General features: G+C 42.0%; 1 protein-coding gene across 6 annotated transcripts in view; it reads right to left on the bottom strand.

Moving 5' to 3' along the window:
* The window catches only part of HECTD4 (HECT domain E3 ubiquitin protein ligase 4), a 165,877-nt gene extending 153,204 nt beyond the window's left edge, over nucleotides 1-12,673 (bottom strand). For all 6 annotated transcript variants that reach the window (XR_011249996.1, XM_069558125.1, XM_069558126.1 and 3 more), the window contains exon 1: nucleotides 12,189-12,673. Coding sequence is in view for 5 of the 6 variants with exons in the window: in XM_069558125.1 (XP_069414226.1) it covers nucleotides 12,189-12,365 (177 nt within the window). In the remaining variant the exon portion in view is untranslated. The remainder of the gene's footprint in view (nucleotides 1-12,188) is intronic.
* Between the last annotated feature and the right edge of the window lie 11,356 nt (nucleotides 12,674-24,029).

Here is a 24,029-nt window from a genome sequence, read left to right as displayed (position 1 = left end):
TTATTAGTTCATACATTGGAATAACAAGATCTAACACTTGCCATAATTTCCAAGTGGTGGTGAGGCAAGCATAAACAATACTTCAAGATATGTTCAACAACCATAACAGCAATATGATCTGGAAATATTCACGATTTCTACGGACTTCCTTGGTGCCTCAGTGGTAAAGAATCTGCCTGCCAGTGCAGGAGACTCAGGTTCGATCCCTGGATTGGGAAGGTCCCCTGGAGAAGAAAATGGCAACCCACTCCAGTATTCTTGCCTGGAGAATTCCATGGACAGAGGAGCCTGGCGGGGTCACAGAGTCAGACACGACTGAGTGACTAAACAACAACCGGTTACAAGGTCACAGGTACTGCCAATACTAGGGTTTGTTGACTCCATTCATAACCGAAGGAAATGCTGGGGAAGTGGGTGGGAGGGAGGTTTCAGAGGAAGGCGATATATATATATATACACACATATATATGTACATATATAGTTATGACTGGTTCACATTGTTGTACGGCAAAAACCAACACAGCATTGTAGAGCAATTATCCTCCAATTAAAAATTAAATTTAAAAAAGAAGGAAATGCTGAGTTCTAGCTAAAGGTATGAGTAAATAAAGATATAATTTTCCCCATACAAGTTCATGGGACTCTCCCTGTCCCCCATCGAATTCTATTCATGTTCAGAATCCCTTTCCCCTGAGGGAAAGCAAACTTTTATTATAAGCTCATCAAAAAAGAGAAAAAAAACTTCCCTCAAAGTTCCCCAAATGTATATTTACCTTTCTACCACATATTTTGCTCCTTTTCAGATTAAATAAACCAGTAGTTGTCTTTCAGCCACACCACCACTGGATAATCAGGAAAGAATTCATATCAAGAACTAAAAAAGGTAATTACTCTATTAGAGGCCATTGTTTTGATAAAAACATGCTGACACAGATTCTCCTTTAACATTCTTAATGATTTATCTCACAAGTAAGAAAAGCAAATATATCTAAAGATAGGAGGTCCAGATTTTCTAATCTGTCCTATAAATAGCTATACCTTTTATATTAGACTTCGTTCATTTGAAATCAGTCATGCAAACTACAGAGCTCAAAGAAAATATAGAAAACCCAGAAAAGGTCCATTACAAATACAAGTTGAAAGTTCATATTGATATTTTGTTGGTATAAAACCACCACTTGAACCATGAATCTGTAGTTATTAGGGTTGCTAAACCTACAATTTGCATAAAATACCCTGCAAATACCATATCTCTTTATTGTTAATCTAAAATTGCTACACACTGTGCTCTGACCTAATAATTCAGTCAACTGCAGGTTTCAGTAGAAACACCAGGGATTCAAGTGTGTCCACTTGAAAGTGTCCCATCATGGAACATTAATTAATTATTCTACAATTGTGCTTTACTAGCACTTCATAAACTCAAAGCTCCACACAAATATTCAGCATTACTGGGAGAGGAATCATATAGCACTATATTAAATAAAAATCTCCTTCAATTATAACTGCTAATAACAATGGGTTGCAGAAACACACTTTGTTGTTGTTGCTGCTTTTCCTTTTTTAATTTTATTTTTTATTGAAGTATAGTTGATTGAAACATACTTTTAAGTTACCACAAATTAGCAATTTACCAAATTTTGTCGATAACACTCAAAAAAAAAAAGAAAATTATACTCCAAACATTAAAAATTTTTTGGATTTACAATAATATATATAAATGTGAATTTAAGAAGAAACTACTAAAAAGTGAGTTAATATGGCTATTTCTGGATAGTGCAATCAAAGGATATTTCTTTTCTCTCTTATACCTTTAGAACTCCCTCTAAGCAATCAAAGGATATTCTTTTCTCTCTTATATCTTTAGAATTCCCTCCAATTTCTATGACATCCATGTATTCTTTATAATCAAAAAAGTTTTGATAGCATAAAAATATAATGAACTCACTATCAATTATTTTCCATACAGGTTAAAAAAAGAGAATTACTCCTTATATTGGCATGTACGAGAGAAAAATTTAAGATGATCTGAGTCCAGACAGTCTGCCTAACAGCTACTACGCACTCTGCACTCACTGGTGGCCGCTGCATCTCCTCCCAGGGTGGGCAGCTCCCTGCCTCTGCTGACCTCTGGCAGCATCCCCAGACCACCAGAATACACAGCTGGTGCTCTCACCTGCCCATATATGGACATAGTCTGTATTCACTGGATTACTGACTAACATGAGCACATGCCAGGAGCTGAAGGCAATCAAGCCACCAGAGTTCTCTGAAGTGAAGTGATAACAGCTAGGCACCCTCACAGAAAATTCAGGCTTCTTTCTGCTGACTAGGATTTGGCACGCATGTGCAGGTACCCAGTTACATCTATTGGACTCATCTTTGGGAGCAAAAGCCACTGGCTTAAGCAAATGATAAATTTAAGCAAATCTACACGTTCTACGAGGGTGTGAGGAAAAGAGGCCTATCAAAAGCCCTGTTCTTTGGGTGCATGAACTGGGATAGCCACTCTGGAGAGCAACTTGGTAGTATCTATTCTAATTTAAAATGGTCACCTGTGACTCAGCAATTCTACTTCTCAGAAACTGCTCTAGAGAAATACTCCTACATGTGCACAAACAGGCATACAAGGATGTCCGCTGAAGGATCATTTCCGTATGTTTGTTTACATATTTACTTGGCTGCACCATGTCTCAGTCGCGGCACTCAGGATCAGCATATGGGATTTAGTTCCCTGACCAGGGACCGAACCCAGATCCCCTAAACTGGGAGTGTGGAGTTTTAGCCACTAGACCACCAGGGAAGTCCCTGAAGGACTGTTTTAAAGAGAGAAAAACTGAATTCAAACAAACAAAAAATACTCATTGTGGGAAGCCAAATAATGAACCGCCCTCAAGATGGACATACCCTAATCCCTCAAACCGGTGAATGTGACCTTAGAGGGCAAAAGGGACTTTGCAGATGGGACTAAATCAAGGACCCCGAGATGGGGAAATTACTCTGGATTATCTGGGTGGGCTCTAAATGTAATCACAAGGGACCTTGTAAAAGGGAAGGAGTCAGTCAGAGCAGAAGGTAGGATGACAGATCAGAGACGAGTGATGCACTTTCAAGTTTCGAGGAAGAAGCCACAAGCCAAGGAATACTGGTGCCCACTAAACACTGTGAAAAAGGCCAGGGAATGCATCCTCCCCTAGAACCTCTAAAAGGAAGCAGATCTGTCAACACCTGACTTTAACTCAAGGTGACTCATTTAGGACTTCTGATCTCCAGAAACGTAATAGGTAAGTTTGTGTTGTTTTAAGCCACTAAGTTTGTAATAACGTGTTAGCATAGCAACAGGAAACTAACACACCCGTCAACAGAGGAACTGCTAAAAAAACTATGGTATTTCTGGAGTCTTGTGCAGCACTTAAAAAAATGTGGTAGATCTATATATATGGAGACACAGAAAACCAAAACATTGAGTTGACTTTTTTTTTAAGAAGTGAGTTATACAAAGATATGTCTAGCATCAAATCTTTCATGCAAAAGAGAAAAATAATAAAAAGTGTCATGTATACACACACACACAAACATACACATTCAACAATGGTCTTGAAAAGTATATTAAAAAATTATCATTGTCTTAACTGAGCTGGGGAGTAGACGAAGACAGGATTAGTGATGGTAGTCAAAAGGAACTTCAGTTTCCCCTGCATTTTTTATAAGAATGTATTCATGGGCTCGTTTTTAAAAATATAATGAACACATAAAAATGTTAAAAATGCAGGATCAAAGTAATAGTTATACAATTTCTGCAGGTTTCTCTCCTTTCGAAGTAATTATGCATTCGTCCCATAGTTGATCACCTGCTGTTATTTACATTTGTCTACAACCACTGACTAAACATCTTGAAGAGCAGACTATACTGCTTGTGTTCACCCCACCACCACCATTGTAAAAACAATCCAGAAAGAGGGGCAAAGGGGAGAGACAGCATGGGGTATATGCAGGAACTGACAGTCCCTTTATAGTGATCACCACAGGCACCTTACCAGACTTAGGAAAGAACAGGTGCATGATTCACCCAGCAGCCCTGGTGGTATTTTGTGATAGCCAATATGGAAGTCAAGAAGACAGATAATAATCAGAACTGATTTATTTAGCAAAAGCCTGGGCATACAATTGGAGGAAACCTGAATGAAGACTATTATCTCATCTGCCAGCCAGATTCCAAACAAATTGGGAAGAAAGAATATTCCAAAGGGATCATAAACACACCAAAAAAGCACTATACCCACAATTCACTACCAGAAAAAAAAATGTTGATGGGATAGTTTTGCTTTCATAGACAATAGGCAGTTAATTTAATATACATAAAATAACTTAAGCAGCATAGCACCTTCCAAAGAGAATGTACAGACTGTAAGTACATATTCACATCCATCCTTATTTAATCCTTACATTAGCCCTATTATTATCTCCCTAGTACAGATGACTAGGCCGTCTAACAATGCTTTTCAAGCCTCGACCCTGGGCTGGAATCAGACAGATCTATTTCAGCCTCAGCATTACTAGTAACTGTATGAGCTTCCTCAAGTGACTTCATTTCTGTGCCATGGCTTCTTTATTCGTAAAATAAATAACAATAATACCTACCTCATAAAGTCTCAGTGAGGATTAAATGAGATAGTGGGTGGGAAGTGCTTAGCACAGAGCCTGGCCTGCAATATGCTGACACTGTCGTCCTCCTGGTGGCAGAGGTGGTGACAGTGATGACAGAGATGTTGCAGTGGAAGAAATCAGGGATGAGCAAAGGTAACTGAACTTGCCCAAGGTCACGCAGCTAGTAAGAGTGCAGAGCTGGAATTTCAATCCCAGTCTGACTCTCTGAATCTGATTTTAACCTCTAGGCAATACTACCTCCCAAGGTCTTCAGGTACTTCATCCTAACTTTGTAGCTAGCCAGCCAGGCCTGAGAATGTTTTTTTTTTTTTTATTCAAGTATAGCTGATTTACAATGTTGTACTAATTTCTGCTGCACCACAAAGTGACTGAGTGATACACGTATAAACATTCCTTTTTATATTCTTTCACCTGAGAACTTCTGAGACATTTGCTGAACTGAAAGAACTGTACCAAAATTCAATGACTCTTATTCCAGTGTTCACTAAATACCTGATAATTAATTCTCTTGGTGAACAAAGGTAGTTTATTCATTTACTCATTAACTCTTCCAAATCTAGAATTTGAATTTCTCTAAAAGTACATAAACACTTTCCAAAGATTTCTGACCAAAGGATAAACAGGTGGTAGTATCCTCCTAGGAGAATAGATCAACATTTATGAATTTAAATATCATCTCAAAGATTTTACTTGAGTGTAATATAAGTATTCAAAGCCTTGTCTATTTCAGGTGACCACCTCCAAGCCCAAAATGTTCCTTCCCTTATATGACAGGACAAAACGAAATCAAAGAGCTATTTAGTCTTTTTCACTTTTTGCTGCTGCTGCTGTGTTGCTTCAGTCGTGTCCGACTCTGTGCGACCCCATAGACAGCAGCTCACTAGGCTCCCCCATCCCTGGGATTCTCCAGGCAAGAACACTGGAGTGGGTTGCCATTTCCTCCTTCTCCAATGCATGAAAGTGAAAAGGGAAAGTGAAGTTGCTCAGTCGTGGCCGACTCTTAGCAACCCCATGGACTGCAGCTTACCAGGTTTCTCCGTCCATGGGATTTTCCAGGCAAGAGTACTGGAGTGGGGTGCCATTGCCTTATCCGTTTTCACTTCCTAAATAATATCAATAAAGTGTTCTGGGCTTCCATGGGTTTTGTTTTATTGAAGTATAACTGGCATGCAATAAACTACACAAATTTGAAGTGCACAATTTGAAGAGTTTTGACATATGTACACATACAACATGAAATCATCACAATCAAAACAGGGAACATTACTATCAGCCCAAAAATTTCCTCATGGACCTTTGTAGTCCTTTCTCCCAACTCTTCCTGCCTGTCTCCATCCCCAGGCAGCCACTGATCTGCTTTCTGTAACCACAGATTAGTTTACATTTCCTAGAATGTCATATACATCTTACAATGTGCACTCTTGTAAGACCGGGTTCTTCCGCATAAATCCATGTTGTCAGTATCAACAGCTCATTCATTTTTATTGCTGAGTAGTATTCCATTATATGGGTGTACCACATCTGTTTACCTATTCACTTGTTAATGGATGTTTTTATTATTTCCAGTTTTTGGCAATCACAAATAAAGCTGCCCTGAACATACATGTTGAAGTCTTTGAATGGTGTTGGGGGTTGGGAGGGGGGCGGCAATGAAGAAAGGGGTCCTAATAAACAAACACAATGAAAAATGAGAAACACTAAGCAAAATGCTTGGGTTCAAAATTAAACTACAGAGTAAAAAATATCTTGGCTACCTTGGGCAAGTCAGTTATTATCTCTACCAATACCCATATGTATGCTGCTTGTCCTCACTTGGAGTTTGTAAAGTAAAATGTGACAGGAGGCTGAAATCTTTTGCAACTCCCACAAAGAAACTGAGACCCGGGTTCAGTCCCTGGCTTGGGAAGATCCCCTGGAGCAGGAAAAGGCAACCCCCTCCAGTACCCTTGCCTGGAGAATTCCATGAACGGAGGAGCCTGGTAGGCTATAGTCCACAGGGTCGAAATGAATCAGAACTGATGCTTTTTCCTTGAAAATTCCCTTTTGTTTAGAAGGACTAATGTACTATGAAATGTAATGCAAAATATTTTGAGTTCAATAATATTTGAGTTGTCATTTTTGAGCTATTGCTTTTTTATTTCTCTTAAATTTATATTTATTTCAACACTTAAAAATAACTTCCTGCATGCTTTCACTTTTTGCCAACAACATAAAATGAAATACAGATGGCTATTTTCAGGGGCTTCCCTGGTGGCTCCGTGGTAAAGAATTCACCTGCCAGTGCAGGACACGTGAGTTTGATCCCTGGGTTGGGAAGATCCCCTGGAGGAGGGAATGGCACCCCAGGCCAGTATTCTTGCTGGGAAATCCCACAGACAGACAAGCCTGGCAGGCTACAGTCCACGGGGTCCCAAAAGAGTTGGACAGGACTTAGTGACTAAACAACAGCTATTTCAGAAGCCAAGAAAGAGCTCCACTCTGCATCTTTAATTCACTCAGAGTAGATTCAGAGTTCCTATCTACCAGGCCCTACTTGATCTGCGGCTCCCACCTCCATCCAATCATTCATTCTCCTCTCTCCCATTGCTTCCTGGGCTCAGAGATCCACACTAAGGATGCTACGGCTGCTTCCCTCTCAGGGACTTGGCTCTCGCTGTTCTCTGTCTGGGATGCACTTCCTCTATTAGTTATACGGTACACTCTCACTACGCCAGCCTTTGACTGTGTGGATCACAACAAACTGTGGAAAATTCTTCAAGAGATGGGAATATCAGACCACCTTACTGGCCTCCTCAGAAATTTGTATGCAGGTCAAGAAGCAACAGTTAGAACCAGACATGGAACAGACTGGTTTTGAATTGGGAAAGGAGTACACCAAGACCGTATATTGTCACCCTGTTTATTTAACTTATATGCAAAGTACATCATGTGAAATGCTGGGCTGGATGAAGCACAAGCTGGAATCAAGACTGCCGGGAGAAATATCAATAACCTCAGATATGCAGATGATACCACCCTTATGGCAGAAAGGGAAGAGGAACTAAAGAGCCTCTTGATGAAGGTGAAAGAGGACAGTGAAAAAGCTGGCTTAAAACTCAACATTTAAAAAATGAAGATCATGGCATCTGGTCCTCTCACTTCATGGCAAATAGTGGGGAAACAATGGAAACTGTGACAGACTTTATTATCTTGGGCACCAAAATCACTGCAGATGGTGACTGCAGCCATGAAATTAAAAGACACTTGCTCCTTGGAAGAAAATCTATGACCAACCTAGACAGCATATTAAAAAGCAGAGACATTACTTTGCTGTCAAAGGTCCGTCTACTCAAAGCTATGGTTTTTCCAGTAGTCATGAATGGATGTTGAGAGTTGGACCATAAAGAAAGCTAAGCTCTGAAGAATTGATACTTTTGAACTGTGGTGTTGGGGAAGACTCTTGAGAGTCCCTTGGACAGCAAGAACAAACCAGTCAATCCTAAAGGAAATCAACTCTGAATATTCACTGGAAGGACTGATGCTGAAGCTGAAGCTCCAAAACTTTGGCACCTGATGTGAAGAACTGACTTCTTAGCAAAGACCCTGATGTGGGGAAAGATTGAAGGCAGGAGGAGAAGGGGATGACAGAGGATGAGATGATTGGATGGAATCACCGACTCGATGGACACGAGTTTGAGCAAGCTCCGGGAGTTGATGGAGAAGGAAGCTTGCCGTGCTGCAGTCCATGGGGCTGCAAAGAGCCGGACACGACTGAACAATTGAACTAAACTGACACTGTCACTTCTTTCAGGTCTCAAATGCCATCCCAGCCTTTCGTCTCTTGCCCACTGCATGTGAAATAGAGCCCTCCCCCATCCCCATTATCCCCATCACCCTCCATCCCTCTAACCCAGCTACACTTTTCTCCATAGCACTTATCATTTGACATAATGTATACACGTCTTACGTTTAACAATATTTGTTATTGTCTATATCCCCCACTAAAATAAAAGCTTTTTTAAGAACAAGGATTTTATCTGCCCCCTGCTATGCTCACTTCACAACAGTAGGCTCAGCTTACCTCTGAATTCCACAAACACTTGAATGAATTTGTTGATTAAACACTATTTACTGACAAAAATACCCTTCTGTTTAGAATTCACAGAGAAGAAAATTTTTTTTAATTAAATACCCTGCTACTGCTTAAATTAAAATGCTAAGTTAATGCTGATCTACTTTTCAGGATGGGTTCTTTTTTCAGATTGACATTTAACTTTAAGCTACACTTACAGATGAAAAGAACACTGGAATTTAAAGACAGGAAAGCCAGGGTCTAGTCATTTGCCTTGCCATAACTAGCTATGTTGTTGTTGTTGTTCAGTCGCCCAATAGTATCCGAATCTTTGCAACCCCCTGGACTGCAGCACGCCAGACCTCCCTGTCCCTCACCATCTCCCAAAGTTTGCCCAAGTGCATGTCCATTGCATCCGTGATGCTATCCAGCCATCTCATCCTCTGACACCCTCCTCTCCTTCTGCCCTCAATCTTTCCCGGCATCAGGGACTAGCTTGCTCCCAGCCAAAACCTTTCCTTATCTCAGATAACTTCTCTCTAAAATGAGGGGAAGGAAATTCCCTGCCTGTGCTCTCACTGCTGACGGGCCTCGGTTCAATCCCTGGTCAGAGAACTAGGATCCCACAAGTCACACGGTATGTCCAAATTAAATAACATTTTTTAAAAATGAGATTGGTGTTTGACAGAAAACAACAAAATTCTGTAAAGCAATTATCCTTCAATTAAAAATAATTTTTAAAAATGAGATTGGTTTAAAAAAAATTTTTTTATAATAAAATGAGAGAAACAAATATCTCTAAGGTTCCTCCTAAAATTCTGAGACTCTGTTACAGCTAGTGCAGTCTTATGAAAGTTGCCAATCATAAATCACTTAACTCAGCTTGAATCTCATCTTTCTAATCCAAAACTGAAAGATTCTATATAACTATAAAACCCTGTAAAAATCAGTCATTTTTACCCAGGTGTCCACTAGAAGGTGTGAGCTGGAAGAATATACTACATAGGGGTGGCAGCATTTCAAAAGTTAGGTGTTTTGTTTTGTATTTACCTAGCTGCTCCATGTCTTGGTTGAGGCATGTGGGAGCTAGTTCTCTGACCAAGGACTGAACCTGGGTTCCCTACATTAGGAGTGCAGACCTCTGGCCACTGACTGCCAGAGAAGTCTCCAAAAACTAGTTTTTAAAAAGTTAATGAACCTCTAATCTTCCTCAAAAATAAAAAGAATAAGTCACTAGAAAGGAAATAAAGATATCTGTTTATTACCCTATCTTTAACCAGTTATTGAATTTAAAGTAATTACAAACATGAGCATCATACATACATGATTAGTAGCAGGTATGTTTGAGACCAAATAGAGCTGAGTTAATGTCAGGCTCTCTTTTCCAGTTATGTGATCCTGAGCAAACTGCATACCTGCTCTGCAGTTTATTTGCCTCATCTGTACACGGATACAATATTTACAACTGTTAAAACAGGTAACAATATTTAGCTACCAGGATCCTTTTTTAAAAAAACCAAGATCCCTTTGAGAATTTAATAAATGCTTGACACATATGACATACTTAATCAACATTATTATTAAATAAATAAATGTGAATACACCCACACAAAACACAAATCTAACAAAACATTCTTAGCTGCTTCTTCTGATACTATGTTGCTTGTATCACACATGGAAAGAAATGAAAAAAGTTCTGACCATAGTCAGAAGTGTTTATCACTCATACACATATTGGTTTCTGAGAGGTCAGACAACAAAAAAATGTTTAAGAGTTTAAAAAAAAACTTCCAGGCCAGAGAGGTTCCTTCTTTTAAAATCATTCTTCTGTGGAAATACCTGGCAAATACTCAGTACATTTATACAGTGAACATCTTAGGAAAGCCAACTTCACGTATTTTTAATGGAGCCTACACTTTTTAATCCTAAAAATAAATAAACTACATACATACAAAAATTTTGGATCTGTGAACTTAGTCTTGAGAAACAAAGAGCTTTCCACATTTCACCTACAAGAGAGCCAATTAAATCCAAAGATTCCACCATCATAGCATAATGCCCCTTGAGCTTTCAAGCAGATAAGACACTCAGACACACCTTGCTTTTTATAGGAAAGGCCCAAATGAGACATGATAAACCTCTAATTCCATGTTAGGAATTCCCTATCAATATGCACATGCCTTTTTTTGGTAGCTAGACTGTAAAATAAGTCATTAGGAGTTCACAGTGGAAATGCTGCAACCTCAACCTCGAATCCAGACACAAAAATACAGAGGTCGGTATTCCCATCTCAGACACATCCAAATGTCTCAGCCAACGGGATCCCGTCACTGCCCTTTCCAGAAACACACAGTAATGGGGTTTAATCCGTTTCTATAAATGTTCGTTGTGTTGAAAGCCAAAGCGCCTGCAAAACCGCAAAACACAAAAAGATTCCTCGCATTCCGTTTATAGCCAACAGACAGGCCAGCCTCTCTGCGCCCTACCCCTGACAGTCCTCCTTGCGACAATAAGAATTTCGTGCCACCGGATGCTTCCTACACGTCAAAATGTCATCCCGCAAAGTGGAGGTGGGGAGGGGGCAGTGCCTGGATCAACCGATCCTGCCGGAGCTCCCACCCCGGGGCAAACACGGGAACCAAGTGAAGTCGGTGCAAAGTTCCCATCCATCCAGCATATTTGGTTTCCTTCTGCCCCCAAACCCAGCGGCACAACTGCTGAGATTTGCTTTTGCACCTGCCATGGCTGCTAAGCCTGGGCTTCTCCTTGACCCCCGAGATCATAGATAAGGCCTTGCGGCCTAAAACGTTCATGACCCTTGCGGAGAGCGCATTGAGGACCGCCGCAGCATCCCCCTTCGCTGTCCACACAGCCAGCTTGCTTCCCTGACAAAGGCCCCGTGCCAATCCCCGGCACGACACACAGTAGTTGCTGGAATGCCCATCACCGACTGGCAGCTGCCACTACCTTCTCCCGAGAAAAATAAACAACACACACGCACGCACACACACACACACACACACACACACACACAGCACTGGGGTATAACAACACGGCGGGAGATGTAAAGCATTAAAATTAAAAAGACCCCAAAGCTAAGCAGCCTGGGTGTGCCCTGGAAGTGCGTCCGAGGGGCCCGTGGGGGAGGGGATATAGGGCCCGGGAGGCGGCGGCGGCTCCTCTGGGGCGTGAAGGCCGGGCCGGGTGATGGTCTAATAAAATGCTGGGAGTCGGAAGGTTCAAAATGAAACCACAAATGAAATCCCCGGCGGGCCTGAGGCCCCGGGTGGTCTGCAGACCAGCGGCGCGGCCCGCACCTGCCTGCCCAGCGCCCACCCACACACACACCTGCCAGGGCAGCCTTCTGGGACCCTCGGGGTCCGGGGTGAAGCAGAAAGAAGGCCCGACCCCAGGGTGCGGGCCGGGTGGGCTAATCTGATGGCGGAGGCCAGGGGGCAGCCTCGCTCACCTCTAGGTCAGTGTCGGCGGCCTCCGGGGCCCCGAGGATCTCGCTGGGCAGCTCGGCCAGGTCGGTGACCCGGATCAGCCCGTCGTGCAGGAAGATGGTCTCCTCCTTCACCGAGAGCCACTGCGCCGAGTCCGCGGCCGCAGCCGCCGCAGCCGCCGCGGCCGCCGACGAGCCCATGGCCCCAGCTGAGGGGTTGGCTATGAGGAGCAGCCGCTCGGCTCGGCGAGATGCGAGCAGGAGCCGCCGAGTTCACCAGTCCATGGCAGCAGCCGCCGCGCCCGCCTGCAGCGCCCCACTCGCCGCCTCGCGCGTGCAGCTCCGCCCTAGGAGGTCCGAGCTGCCATCCTCCCACCCCTGGCCCCGGAGACCCCGGCCCCGCCGCCACCGCCGCTGCCGCCGCCCTGAGGAACAGGATCCGCCTCTGCCGCTAGGCAGCCAACTGTCAGTGAGGCGCCATGTTGGGGGCGGGGCTCCCGGCATGCCCCGCGGAGCGGACAATACCGGCCCCGCCCACTCATCTGGCCCCGCCCACCTACCGAAGGCCCGGGGACAGCCAGGTTGGCTGGATCTCTGCCTAGCCTTTTTCTGCACCTTGCCCTCAGAGTGACCTCCCACGTCCTTTACAGTTCCAGGGCGCCCTACGTCTGCATTACTCCAGGAGAAGAGGGCAGCCTTCCTCTACTCTCCTCCCCTCTGCTCATGTGTGCAACCCTCTCTGGCCTGAGTCCCACCGTGGGCACCTGGGCAGACACATGGAAGTTCACGGGCTGCTTACACGTTTAAATAAGATATATGCAAAAATATGGCTCACAGTAGGTGCTGAAGTTTGTTCATAAGCACTTGGTCGAAATGCACAGTAGGTGCTACATATTCACCACAAATTCTTGTACCCAATAAGCACTCAAAATCTGGTGAAAATAAAGCACTAGTCACAATGTCTGGTGTCTGGACCTTAATAAATGCTCCAAGAGGGAGTTAAAATTATTCTTATATTCTATCACTATTCAACACTGATTGACATACACCTTAAAAATATGCCAGCCATCCCGCTTTTATTAAAAGAAGAAAGGAAAGAACTATGTGTTTAGAGAAAAATGTGTGGGTGACTATGTACTAAGTTGTTAATATGAATTGCCACACAGAGCAGGACTAGCGTGGAATGGCTGAAGTAAGGTTAACTTTGTATTGCTTTTATACTTCCAAAAAAAAAAAAAAGCACTCTTTGGTATCAAAGGACTTGAATGCATATGTCCACCAAAATACCTGCACAGGCCTAGATGTCCATCCATACATGAATGGATAAAGAAGTTGTGGTACATAAATGCAATGGAATATTACTCAGCCCATAAAAAGGAATGCATTTGAGTCAGTTCTAATGAGGAGGATGAACCTAGAGCCTGTTACACACAGTGAAGTAAGTCAGAAAAACAAGGATTGTGTGGTAACCATATATATGAAATCTAGAAAAATGGTACCGATGAACCTATTTGAAGGGCAGCAGTGGAGACACAGACATAGAGAACAACCTGTGGACACAGTGGCGGGAGGAGAGGATGGGACAAACTGAGAAAGTAGCACTGAAACGTATATATTACCATAAGTAAAATTAGATAGCCAGTGGAAACTTGCTGTATGAGGCAGGGAGCCCAAATCAGCTCTCTGTGACAGTCTAGAAGGGTGGGATGTAGAAGGGAGACTCAAGAGGGAGGGTAAATATGTATACCTATCACTGATTCATGTTGGTGTATGGCAGAAACCAATATAACACTGTAAAGCAATTATCCTCCAATTAAAATAAATTTAAAATTTAAAAAACTTGCATAGGGACATTTATAGCAGCTTTATTCATAATTGCCAAAACCAAGATGCCCTTCAGGAAGTGAATGGATAGATAAACTGTGGTACATCTGGACAATGGAATATTATTCAGCACAAAGAAGAAATGACTATCAAACCAGGAGAAGACAATACCCTGTATGATTCCAACTATATCATATTTTGGAAAAGACTAAACTATGGAGATGATAAAAAAGATCATTGGTAGCTAGTGGATGCAGAAAGGAAGGGAGGGATGCAGAAAGGCAGAGCACAGAAATTTTTAGGGCAGTGAACAGTACTCTGTATAATACAGTAATGATGTATACATGAAATTATACATTTTTTCAAAATCATAGAACATACTACACCAAGAGGGAGCCACAGTGGAAAATATGGACTTTAGGCATTATGATGTGCCAGTTCAGTTCATCAGTCATGACAAATGTATCACATGGTGGGGCATGTGAACACGGGAGAGATCATGCACGCATGGGAGCAGGGAGTATGTCTGAAATTTCTGCATCCTCAGTTTTTGTGTGTGTGTGTGTGTGTGAACCTAAAACTTTTCTAAAAAATAAAAGTTTTCATAAAGAAAGAATGAATGAGAGCATTAAAGAGCATACTTTTTGATCCAGCAATTCAGCTTTGAGGAAGTTGTCTGAAGGAAATTATCAGATTCACAGTCCAGGATGAACACACAGGGATGTGCAGCTCAGTATTGTTTATAAGAGGAAAAATTATAGTCAGATTAAATACCCAACAATGTGGGACTGGTTAACTATTATAATGGTATATCTGAAACATGGAATATTATGATGCCATTCAGAATAATGCTTATAAAGGATATTAATACAAGTGAATGTTGAGGTATTAGTAAATGGAAAAAAATCAGGCTAAAATAGTAAAGAAATTTTGAAATTTAATTGTTTGTTGTTAAGACTGCATTTTAAAAATTACATACATGCATGACTGTAGATGTAGAAGACAGGGAAAGTATCATGTCTGATAATATTTTGGTAAATTTCAGCAGTGCATTTACAGGAGATGCACTACATTTACAGCAGTGCATTGACTGGGAGATGAGTGGTTTGTGCTTTGCAATGTTTTCCAAATTTTCTTTCTCAAGCTTGCATTACTTTTGATAAAACCAAAAAAAAAATCTATTGAACCTCTAGGAATGGAGGTACCTCCACTCATATATCTATCATACTATCCTTCTGAGTATTCATTAATATTTGCATTTTACAAGGAACTGAAGCTCAGAATTAAGTGACTTGCACCCACCTAGAAATTGGCAGAATTGAGATTTGAATCCCTGACTGGCTCTATCCTCTTCTGCCTCCCTCCCAAATAAGCAATTCATATACACTGCCCTGTAACAATCTCATGTGCTTTACAACAATTGTTAATTTCATTTTCAGGATATTTATCCCCCATGCATGTGTTAAGCTTCTAGCAAGTGTCAAATCCTGGGAGGTATCCAGAATGGAGATATTATTACCCCTGTTTTCAGCTAGGAAACCAAGGCTCAGTTGGATGCTTTAATCAATATCTCACAGACAGCAAATGTCAAATCTCAGATGCGAACCTAGGTTTGTTTGAATCTATAATCCCAGCTTTCTTTTTTTAAAAACTTTCTCTATTGTATAGGTGTATAGCCAATTAAGAATGTTGTGATAGTTTCAGGTGAACAGCAAAGGGACTCAACTATACATATACCAAACTCCCCTCCCATCCAGGCTGCCACGTAACATTGAGCAGAGTTCCTAGTGCTATGCAGTAGGTTCTTGTTGGTTATCCATTTTAAATACAGCGATGTGTGCATGTTCATTCCAAACTCCCCAACCATCCCTTCAACCCAGCAACCATAAGTTTATTCTCTAAGTCTGTGAGTCTCTTTCTGTTTTGCTAGTAATTTCATTTGTATCATTTCTTTTTCGATTCCACATATAAGGGATGTCATATAGTATTTCATCTTCTCTGTCTGACTTACTTCATTCAGTATGACAATCTCTAGGTCTATCCATGTTGCTGTAAATGGCATTATTTCATTCTTTTTAATGGCTGAGTAATATTCCATTGTATATATGCACCACATCTTTATCCATTCCTCTGTCAAAGAACATTTCAGTTGGAATCTAAATAGCCTTGTGTGGCTCAAAATAATTCTCCTCCTCATATTGTTTATATTTCAAGATAAGGAGTCAAGATGCCCAGGAATTACAGATCTTTCTTGACCTATGATGGGGTTATGTCCTGATAAACCCATCGTAAGTTGAAAATATAAAAAACAAAGCCTCACTGAACTTCATAGCTTAGCTTACACTACCTTGAAGGTGCTCAGAACACTTACATTGTCTGTAGTTGAGCAAAATCAACTATATCCATTTTCCACCACTGTAAAGTTGAAAAATCTGTAAGTTGAACCATCCTAGGTTGGGGACAGTCCGTATTGCCCTTCACTTCAATGAATTAAAACAGCACATATCCATAGCTGAAAGTCTTTAGACTGCATAATGAATAGTTATTTAATATTTTAGCAACAGTAATTAATTAGTCACTGGACTACATGGCTACCACTGTACCATGAAGAGGCAGCTGATGAATTAATATTTATAGAAGCCCTATGGAAAAAGAGACCATTTACTGGAAATCTCTTAGAACAGATCAGCAAGATGGAAAAAGTCCCTGCTCAAAAGAATTTTATGCTAGAAACCTGGATACAGAGAATCCAAATTTAGTTAAGATCACACACACACACACACACACACACACATACCATGCATACAGGAAACAGCCATTCATGGAAGCATATAGAAAGGAAAGGTTTATGATTTACAACTTATTTTCATTGGAATTGTCCTCTCCACTCTTCTGTTTGAGAACGGGTGCTTGGGATAGGAAAAGGAGCAGGAGAAGGTGTTGTCTGGACAACCCTCTGTTGGAAGCAAAGAAGTCTGAACAAGAAGGAAGAAAAGCCATGAGTAGACTGGACTTCAGTTTCCCCTGGGAGGCATCTCCCCAAGAGAGCGAGCTTGTTGGTAGAGACTGTCTCCCCGCTGCCCCAGCTGCTGACGTGGTGTTCACTGGCCTTGCCTTGAGCTGGGGCCCCTCTGGGATTTTTCAATAGCTCTCCCTTCTGCTAGCTTTCCTGTACCAGCTGACTGTCTAAAATTGAGTCTGTAAGCCGTACCGGGCCCACAAAAATGCAACTGTAGGGTGGGGATAAGTGGTCCTTGATAAGCCTTAATAGAGCTTGAAATAGCTTTAAACAAAGCAGCCATGTTAATTTTTAAGGCCTTTCAAAACACCACGGGAAAAATACATGCCTACATCTGCTACATAACTATATGCACACACATCGACAGAATCTGTGGGGGAGATTGATTATTTCCATCTCACTAATCACAGTCTCAAAGAGGAAACACGCACACCTACTCAAAATCTTTTTTCCAAATGATATGGTTGGCCGTGTTTTCTCTTTTTTTTTTGTAATTTAAGGAAAATTCCTTCAGCTCATAGGAGGGTCTATGAGGCATCGGAGAAAAGAATTTGAAAGAAAAGATATTTGAAAAGCAGAGGGAGAAATTCTCCTGAGAGCTCCCTTAATTACGGTTACCAAGGGAAGAGCCTCCACGTTGATGAAAAGCATCAAGAAGTGCAATCGTCATTGGAGGAATCCGGCACCTTGGAGTTCCAAAAGATGCCACGTCCTCTCTTGCCCCCTTGTGGATACCAGAGGCCTTATTCAATAGGGAAGGGGATATGTGTACACATATAGCTGATTCATGTTGTTATACAGAAGAAACCAACACATTGTAAAACAATGATCCTCCAATTTTAAAAAGCTAGTCCCCACAAAGGAAAAGCAGGCAAAAGGCACAATCCTAGAGTCTGCACAAGAAAAAAGGCAAACACTGTTATCTTTTCATTCATTCAGTATTCCGAGTGCCGGCAAAGTATTAGGTTTGGCACTCCTCCCCTCTAGGAGAAAAGCATCTTTCCTAGCTCCAGCTTAGAATGGGAAAATGACTGGAAACAAGTAATTCCAAAGGGGATGAGAAAGCTAGGGACCTGATCTGAGAAATGAGGAAGGTTCCCCTAAAGGTTTTCCTTTTTTTTATAATTTTGTCCAGGGTGTTTTTGCTCAGGTTTTTTTAGGTTTTTTTTTTTTTTTTTGAGATATAATTGACATAAGTTTGGGCTTTTTTGCTCAGATGGTAAAGAATCTGCCTGCAATACAGGAGACCTGAATTGGATGCTTGTGTTGGCAAATCCCCTGGAGGAGGGCATGGCAACCCATTCCAATATTTTTGCCTGGAAAATCCCATGGATGGAGGAGCCTGGTGGGCTACAGTTCATGGGGCCACAAAGTCGAACACAACTGAGCAACTAAGCACAGCACACAGTTGTGTAAGTTTAAGGTGTACAGTGTAATGATTTGACTTACATCATGAAGTGATTATAACAACGAGTTTATCAAACATCCATTCATCCCATGTACAAACTAAAGAAAAAAGAAGTTTTTTCCTTGTGAAGAGAACTCTTAGGATTTACTCTCCTTAGGCCAGAGCCAATCTTGATCCAAGAGTTACCCAGGCTTCTTCCGGGTTCTTTAGCCCTTGTACAGTTGTTCCTGCTCAGGGTCTTTGCACATGGTAGTCCCTGGCCCAGATTGTACTTCCCACCTGTTTCACTTGACAAACTCCTATTCATCCTTCAGGTCTCAGCTACCTCAAAGAGAAATTCCTTGGCTCCCCCAAACATGACAAGTCCTCCTGTTTCTCAATCTCTTCGCACAGCATACTTTCTCAGTAGTACCTATTTTGTGCTAAGCCGTGTCAGTCGAGTCCAGCTCTTTGTGACCTCATGGACTGTAGCCCACCAGGCTCCCCTGTCCATGGGATTCTCCAGGCAGGAATATTGGAGTAGGTTGCCATTTCCTCCTTCAGGGGATCTTCCTGACCTAGGGACTGAACCTGAGTCTCTTACAAATCCTGCATTGGCAGGCAGTTCCTTTACCAAGAGCACCACCTGGGAAGCCCACCTATTTTAACTGCAATTAAATAATTATCAATAAAAATTTAGATGCCCTTGTTAGACTGTATACCTTAAATACATTTTAAAATATATGTTAAATATTTGCATATTTAATCAAATACCTATATATTAATACATATACAAATATATATTAAATGTGCTGTGTTGTACTATGCTTAGTCACTCAGTCGTGTCTGACTCTGCGACCTCATCGACTGTAGCCCACCAGGCTCCTCTGTCCGTGGGGATTCTCCAGGCAAGAATACTGGAGCGGATTGCCATGCCCTCCTCCAGAGGATCTTCCCAACCCAGGGATCAAACTCAGATCTCCCTCATTGCAGGTGGATTCTTTACTGTCTGAGCCACCAGGGGAGCCCAGTATATTAAATACATTAAATTCTTAGTGCCACTGTATATTTACAGTAGTACCTGTACAGGTGGGAACTGTATATTTAAAGTGTTTAAAATGGTATGTTTTGTTATATATAATTTACCACAAGAAAATAATTCTAGTACTTCCCTGGTGGTACAGTGGATAAGAACTTGCCTGCCAATGCAGGGGACAAGGGTTCGATTCCTGGTTCCGGGGAGATCCCACATGCCACAGCTACTAAGCCCGCATGCTGCAGCTATTGGAGACTGAGCACCCCAGAGCCCATGCTCCACAGCAAGAGAAGTCACCACACCACAACTGGAGAGAGCCTGTGTGTAGCAACAAAGACCCAGCGCAACCAAAAAAATAATGACTAATAATTAAAAATACAATTCTAAAAAAAAAGTATATACTTTAAGTGCTTGGCACATAGTCAGGACAATAGCTTTTGTCATTAGGATCACGCTGATTACCTGAAAGGTAAATGAATAGCAGCAAAGTTAGGTTTCAAATCCAAGTCCATTGGATCTCCAAAGCTACAACTTGAACCTCTATACCATTTTCAATTGACCTGTATTCAATGAACAGTTTTTGAGCGTAGTCCAAACCTTCTTTGCCCAAGAAATTCCAATTTTATACTTGTACAGTCTATGGGAAATTCAGAACACGGTTGCCTTTCCTTACTTTGATACTTTTTATTTTGAATTACATACATGGAGCATAGCACTGAGGTGTGTTCAACACTTCGGGCTGCCAAAGGTGGTAATCAGGCTCTGGACTAGAGTAGGAATCCTCCCCAAACCCACGTAACCAGAGCTTGGTGCTTGATGCAGGCTACATAATGGTCCCAAAAAGTGTCCTGTCTTAATCCCTCAACCTCATGCATATTACTTTATATGTCAAAGAGTACTTGGCAGATGTGATTAAGTGTTTTGCTTGCAGGATCCATCCCTGCAGTGGAAGCAGAGTCCTAACCACTGGACTGCTCGGGAAGACCCAGATGTGATAAAGTTAAAGATCTTGAGGGACATCTCTGGTGGTCCAGGGGTTAAGAATCCACCTTCCCATGTAGGGGATGCGGGTTAGATCCCTGGTGGGGGAACTAAGATCCCACATGCCTCAGGGGGTAACTAAGCCCACGAGCCACAAGCAGAAGCCTACACCGGAAAGATCCCATATGCTGCAACTAAGACATGATGCAACCAAATAAATAAACATTTTTTTTAAGAAAGACCTCAAGGTGGGGAAGGCAGTATAACACAAAAATATATTTGGTCTTTGTCCTGGGTCCTTGGCACAGAGCTCCCAAAGCCCATGCAACTTCCTGAGATGGGAGTATCTTTTGTTATTGGTAAGGAGCTCTTTTTGATCACTCTTGTGATGCCATGGATTAGGGCCTGTCAGCCTCCTCTGTCCATGGAATTTTCCTGGCCAGAATACTGGAGTGGGTAGCCATTTCTTCTCCAGGGGATCTCCCCAACCCAGGGATTGACCCCAGGTCTCCCACGTTGCAGGTGGATTCTTTATGGTCTGAGCTACCAGGGAAGCCCCTTTTTGACCACACCCAAGTTAATGAGTTGACTTAGGGTCAGACTCTAGCCTCAGGATAGGGATGGTCACCAGAAAGACCAAGGGATTAGAAGGCTGGAACTTTCAGCCCAACCGACTTAAGGAAAGGCAGGGAAGTGGCGGTAGTGCTAGTGACCAAGTTCTATATAAAACCCTTGAATAAGATTTGATGAGCTTCTTGACTGATGAACATATCAAGAGGTGCTGGAAATAGTATACCCAGAGAGGGTTCAGTGCTCCCAGCACCACCCTTACTTACTTTGCTCCATTTATGGCTTCCTGAGTTGTACCTTTTATTGCAAACTGGTGAATGGAAGTGAAGTGTTCCTCTGAGTTGAGAGCCGTTATAGCAAACTATCAAAGCTGAGGATGGATTTTTAAGAATCCTCTATTTGTAGCTCAAACAGAAGTGTGGGTCTGACCCAGGGACCCAGTACTTGTGATTGGTATCTGACGTGAGGGGCAGTCTTGGGTATTGAGCCTTAATTTTTGGGTCCATGCTAATTCCAAGTAGTTAAGTGTCAGAACGGGACTGTAGGACATTCAGCTGGTATCTGCGGAGAACTGGAGAATTGCTTGGTGTGGGAAAATCCACACATTTTGGTGTCAGAAGTATTGTGAGTGGAGAAACTATCTTCACAAGGAGATACCCTGGATTTTCCAGTTGGGATGTAATCACACTGGTCTTTTAGAGATCGAGGGTCAGAGAAAGCTGATATGACAGAAGAACCTGGGCTGGAGCACCTGGGAGGAAGGGATCCCAAGTCACGGGAGATGGATGGACACTCACTACCGTAGGCTTGACACTAAACCACTGAAACTGGCTTTGGACTTCTGACCTCCAGAACTCTAAGAGAATGTACTTAAGTCACAGACTTTGTGGTAACTTATTACAGCAGCAACGGAGAGGTGTTTGGATGCTAAGGAAGAAGGATCTCAGACACAGGGTTCCCAGCCTTGTTCTCTACAAGCAGTCCTGCCCTAAGCATTGCACAGATGCACCAGAGCTACAGGAAGCAGATGGATGGAAAGGAAGGACATCTGAGACGGAAATACTGAGGACTTTGCTGCTGGTCCAGCGGTTAAGACTCCGAGCTTCCACTGTAAGGGGCATGGGTTCAATTCCTTGTCAAGGAACCAAAATCCCAAATGCTGTCAGCATGGCAAATGTATTAAAAAAAAAAAAAAAAGAAAAAAAGAAAAAAAGAAATATCAAAGAATCTGGAACCTTCCAAAGGAGCTAGTAGAGTGGTACTATGATTTTGGAATCCTTGGTGTCCCTGACATATTAGAATGAATCTGTGATGTGAAAGCCATTTGCCATGTTGCTACTGAGACGCTGTCTTCACGTTCGTTCTCTGGTGAGAGAAAAATGAAGTGTCCAGAGGGTGCAGGACATATCTGACACAGCAACAGACTGAATGTAGTAGCACGCATGAGAAGCCAGCTGTCTTCCATAAACCCAGAAGTTAAGAAATTTGCAAAACCATGAAACAATGCCATTTTGTTTTGGAAATTATTTTTCACAAAAATATTGCATTAACATGGAATGGTTTGTCATTTAAATACAAATATTTTAATAATTATTTGGTCTTAATATGGTATACTATCAACAGACATAACTCACATGAACAAAAAACTCTTTATCACTAATAATTTAAGACCATAAAGAGCTCTGGAGACCAAAAAAGAAAACTCAGTCTTTAATGTACGTAAAAATTTCTTGTGGTGATTTTTATAATCACATTTATATTAATAAAATAACATTTTATCCACATGACTTTTGCATATTTATGATTATTTCAAGACTCTTATGTTGCTCTCTTGAATATTCTACCCATCTCTCTCATAAACTTTCATGGACTTCCCTGGTGGCTCAGACAGTAAAGCGTCTGTCTACAATGTGGGAGACCCAGATTCGATCCCTGGGTCGGGAAGATCCCCTGGAGAAGGAAATGGCATTCCACTCCAGTACTATTGCCTGGAAAATCCCACGGACAGAGGAGCCTGGTAAGCTATAGTCCATGGGGTCACAAGAGTCAGACTTCACACGACTGAGCGACTTCACACGACTGAGCGACTTCACTTTCACTTTCTTTCATAAACAGCACATGAATGTTCAAACAAATCAACACGAAGTATTAAAACATATTTCATAAATCTTAATAGATGAATAGATTTTTTTGGTAGTGCAGTCGCTAAGACTTCTCGTTCCCAAGGCAGGGGACCCAGGGTCAGTCCCTGGTTCAGGAACTAGACCCGGTGCAGCAAAACCACCACCACCACCCTGTTATCAAAAAAAAAAAAAAAAATCTTGTCATTTTTCACCTATTGCTAAACTGAAGTCTGACTACTTCATTTAGTGAGTCTGTAAGGTAACGGGCACTCTCAAGTTGGTACAACCTTCATGGAGGGTAGTGTACTTTGGCACCATTTACCAGAACAGCCTATGGCTTCCCAGGTGGCTCAGTGGGTCTGCTGGCAATGTGGGAGACGTGGGTTCGAACCCTGAATCAGGAATTGGCAACCACTCCAGTGTTCTTGCCTAGAAAATCCCATGGACAGAGAAGCTTGGCAGGCAACAGTCCATGGGTGAGACACAGACGGACACACCTGAGTCGGACACAAATGAGCGTAACCACAACGGCTTAGTAAGTTCTCTAAGCAAACTTTTCCTGGTACTTGCTCATCTGTATGCATATTTCAGACTGTAACTCTCAGGCACCCACTGCTGAGTCTACTTTAACCAAAAAAAGAAAGTGGGGAAAAACAGCTGTCTTACAGAGCCATTAAAGAGGTGTGTCTAGGCTGTGGGAATGGCATTGCCAAGCTCCTTTCCTGGGAACTGCATTTAGCATTTCAGGTAAAGAACCATTGCTGTGAACTGTGAGCACCTGTGTTTTATATCATTTTATACCTGTTAGCAAGATATGTCATAAGGTAATTTCACTTTATGCCATTTTAGCTTACAAAAGGTTTCAGAGGAGTACTCTACTTATAGATAGCAGTGAAAACCTACCAGTTCTTATCCATGTAGTTAG

The sequence above is a fragment of the Ovis canadensis genome, chromosome 17, assembly GCF_042477335.2.
Source record: "Ovis canadensis isolate MfBH-ARS-UI-01 breed Bighorn chromosome 17, ARS-UI_OviCan_v2, whole genome shotgun sequence".
Classification (NCBI taxonomy): domain Eukaryota; kingdom Metazoa; phylum Chordata; class Mammalia; order Artiodactyla; family Bovidae; genus Ovis; species Ovis canadensis.
This window is presented reverse-complemented; position numbering and strand designations above follow the sequence as displayed.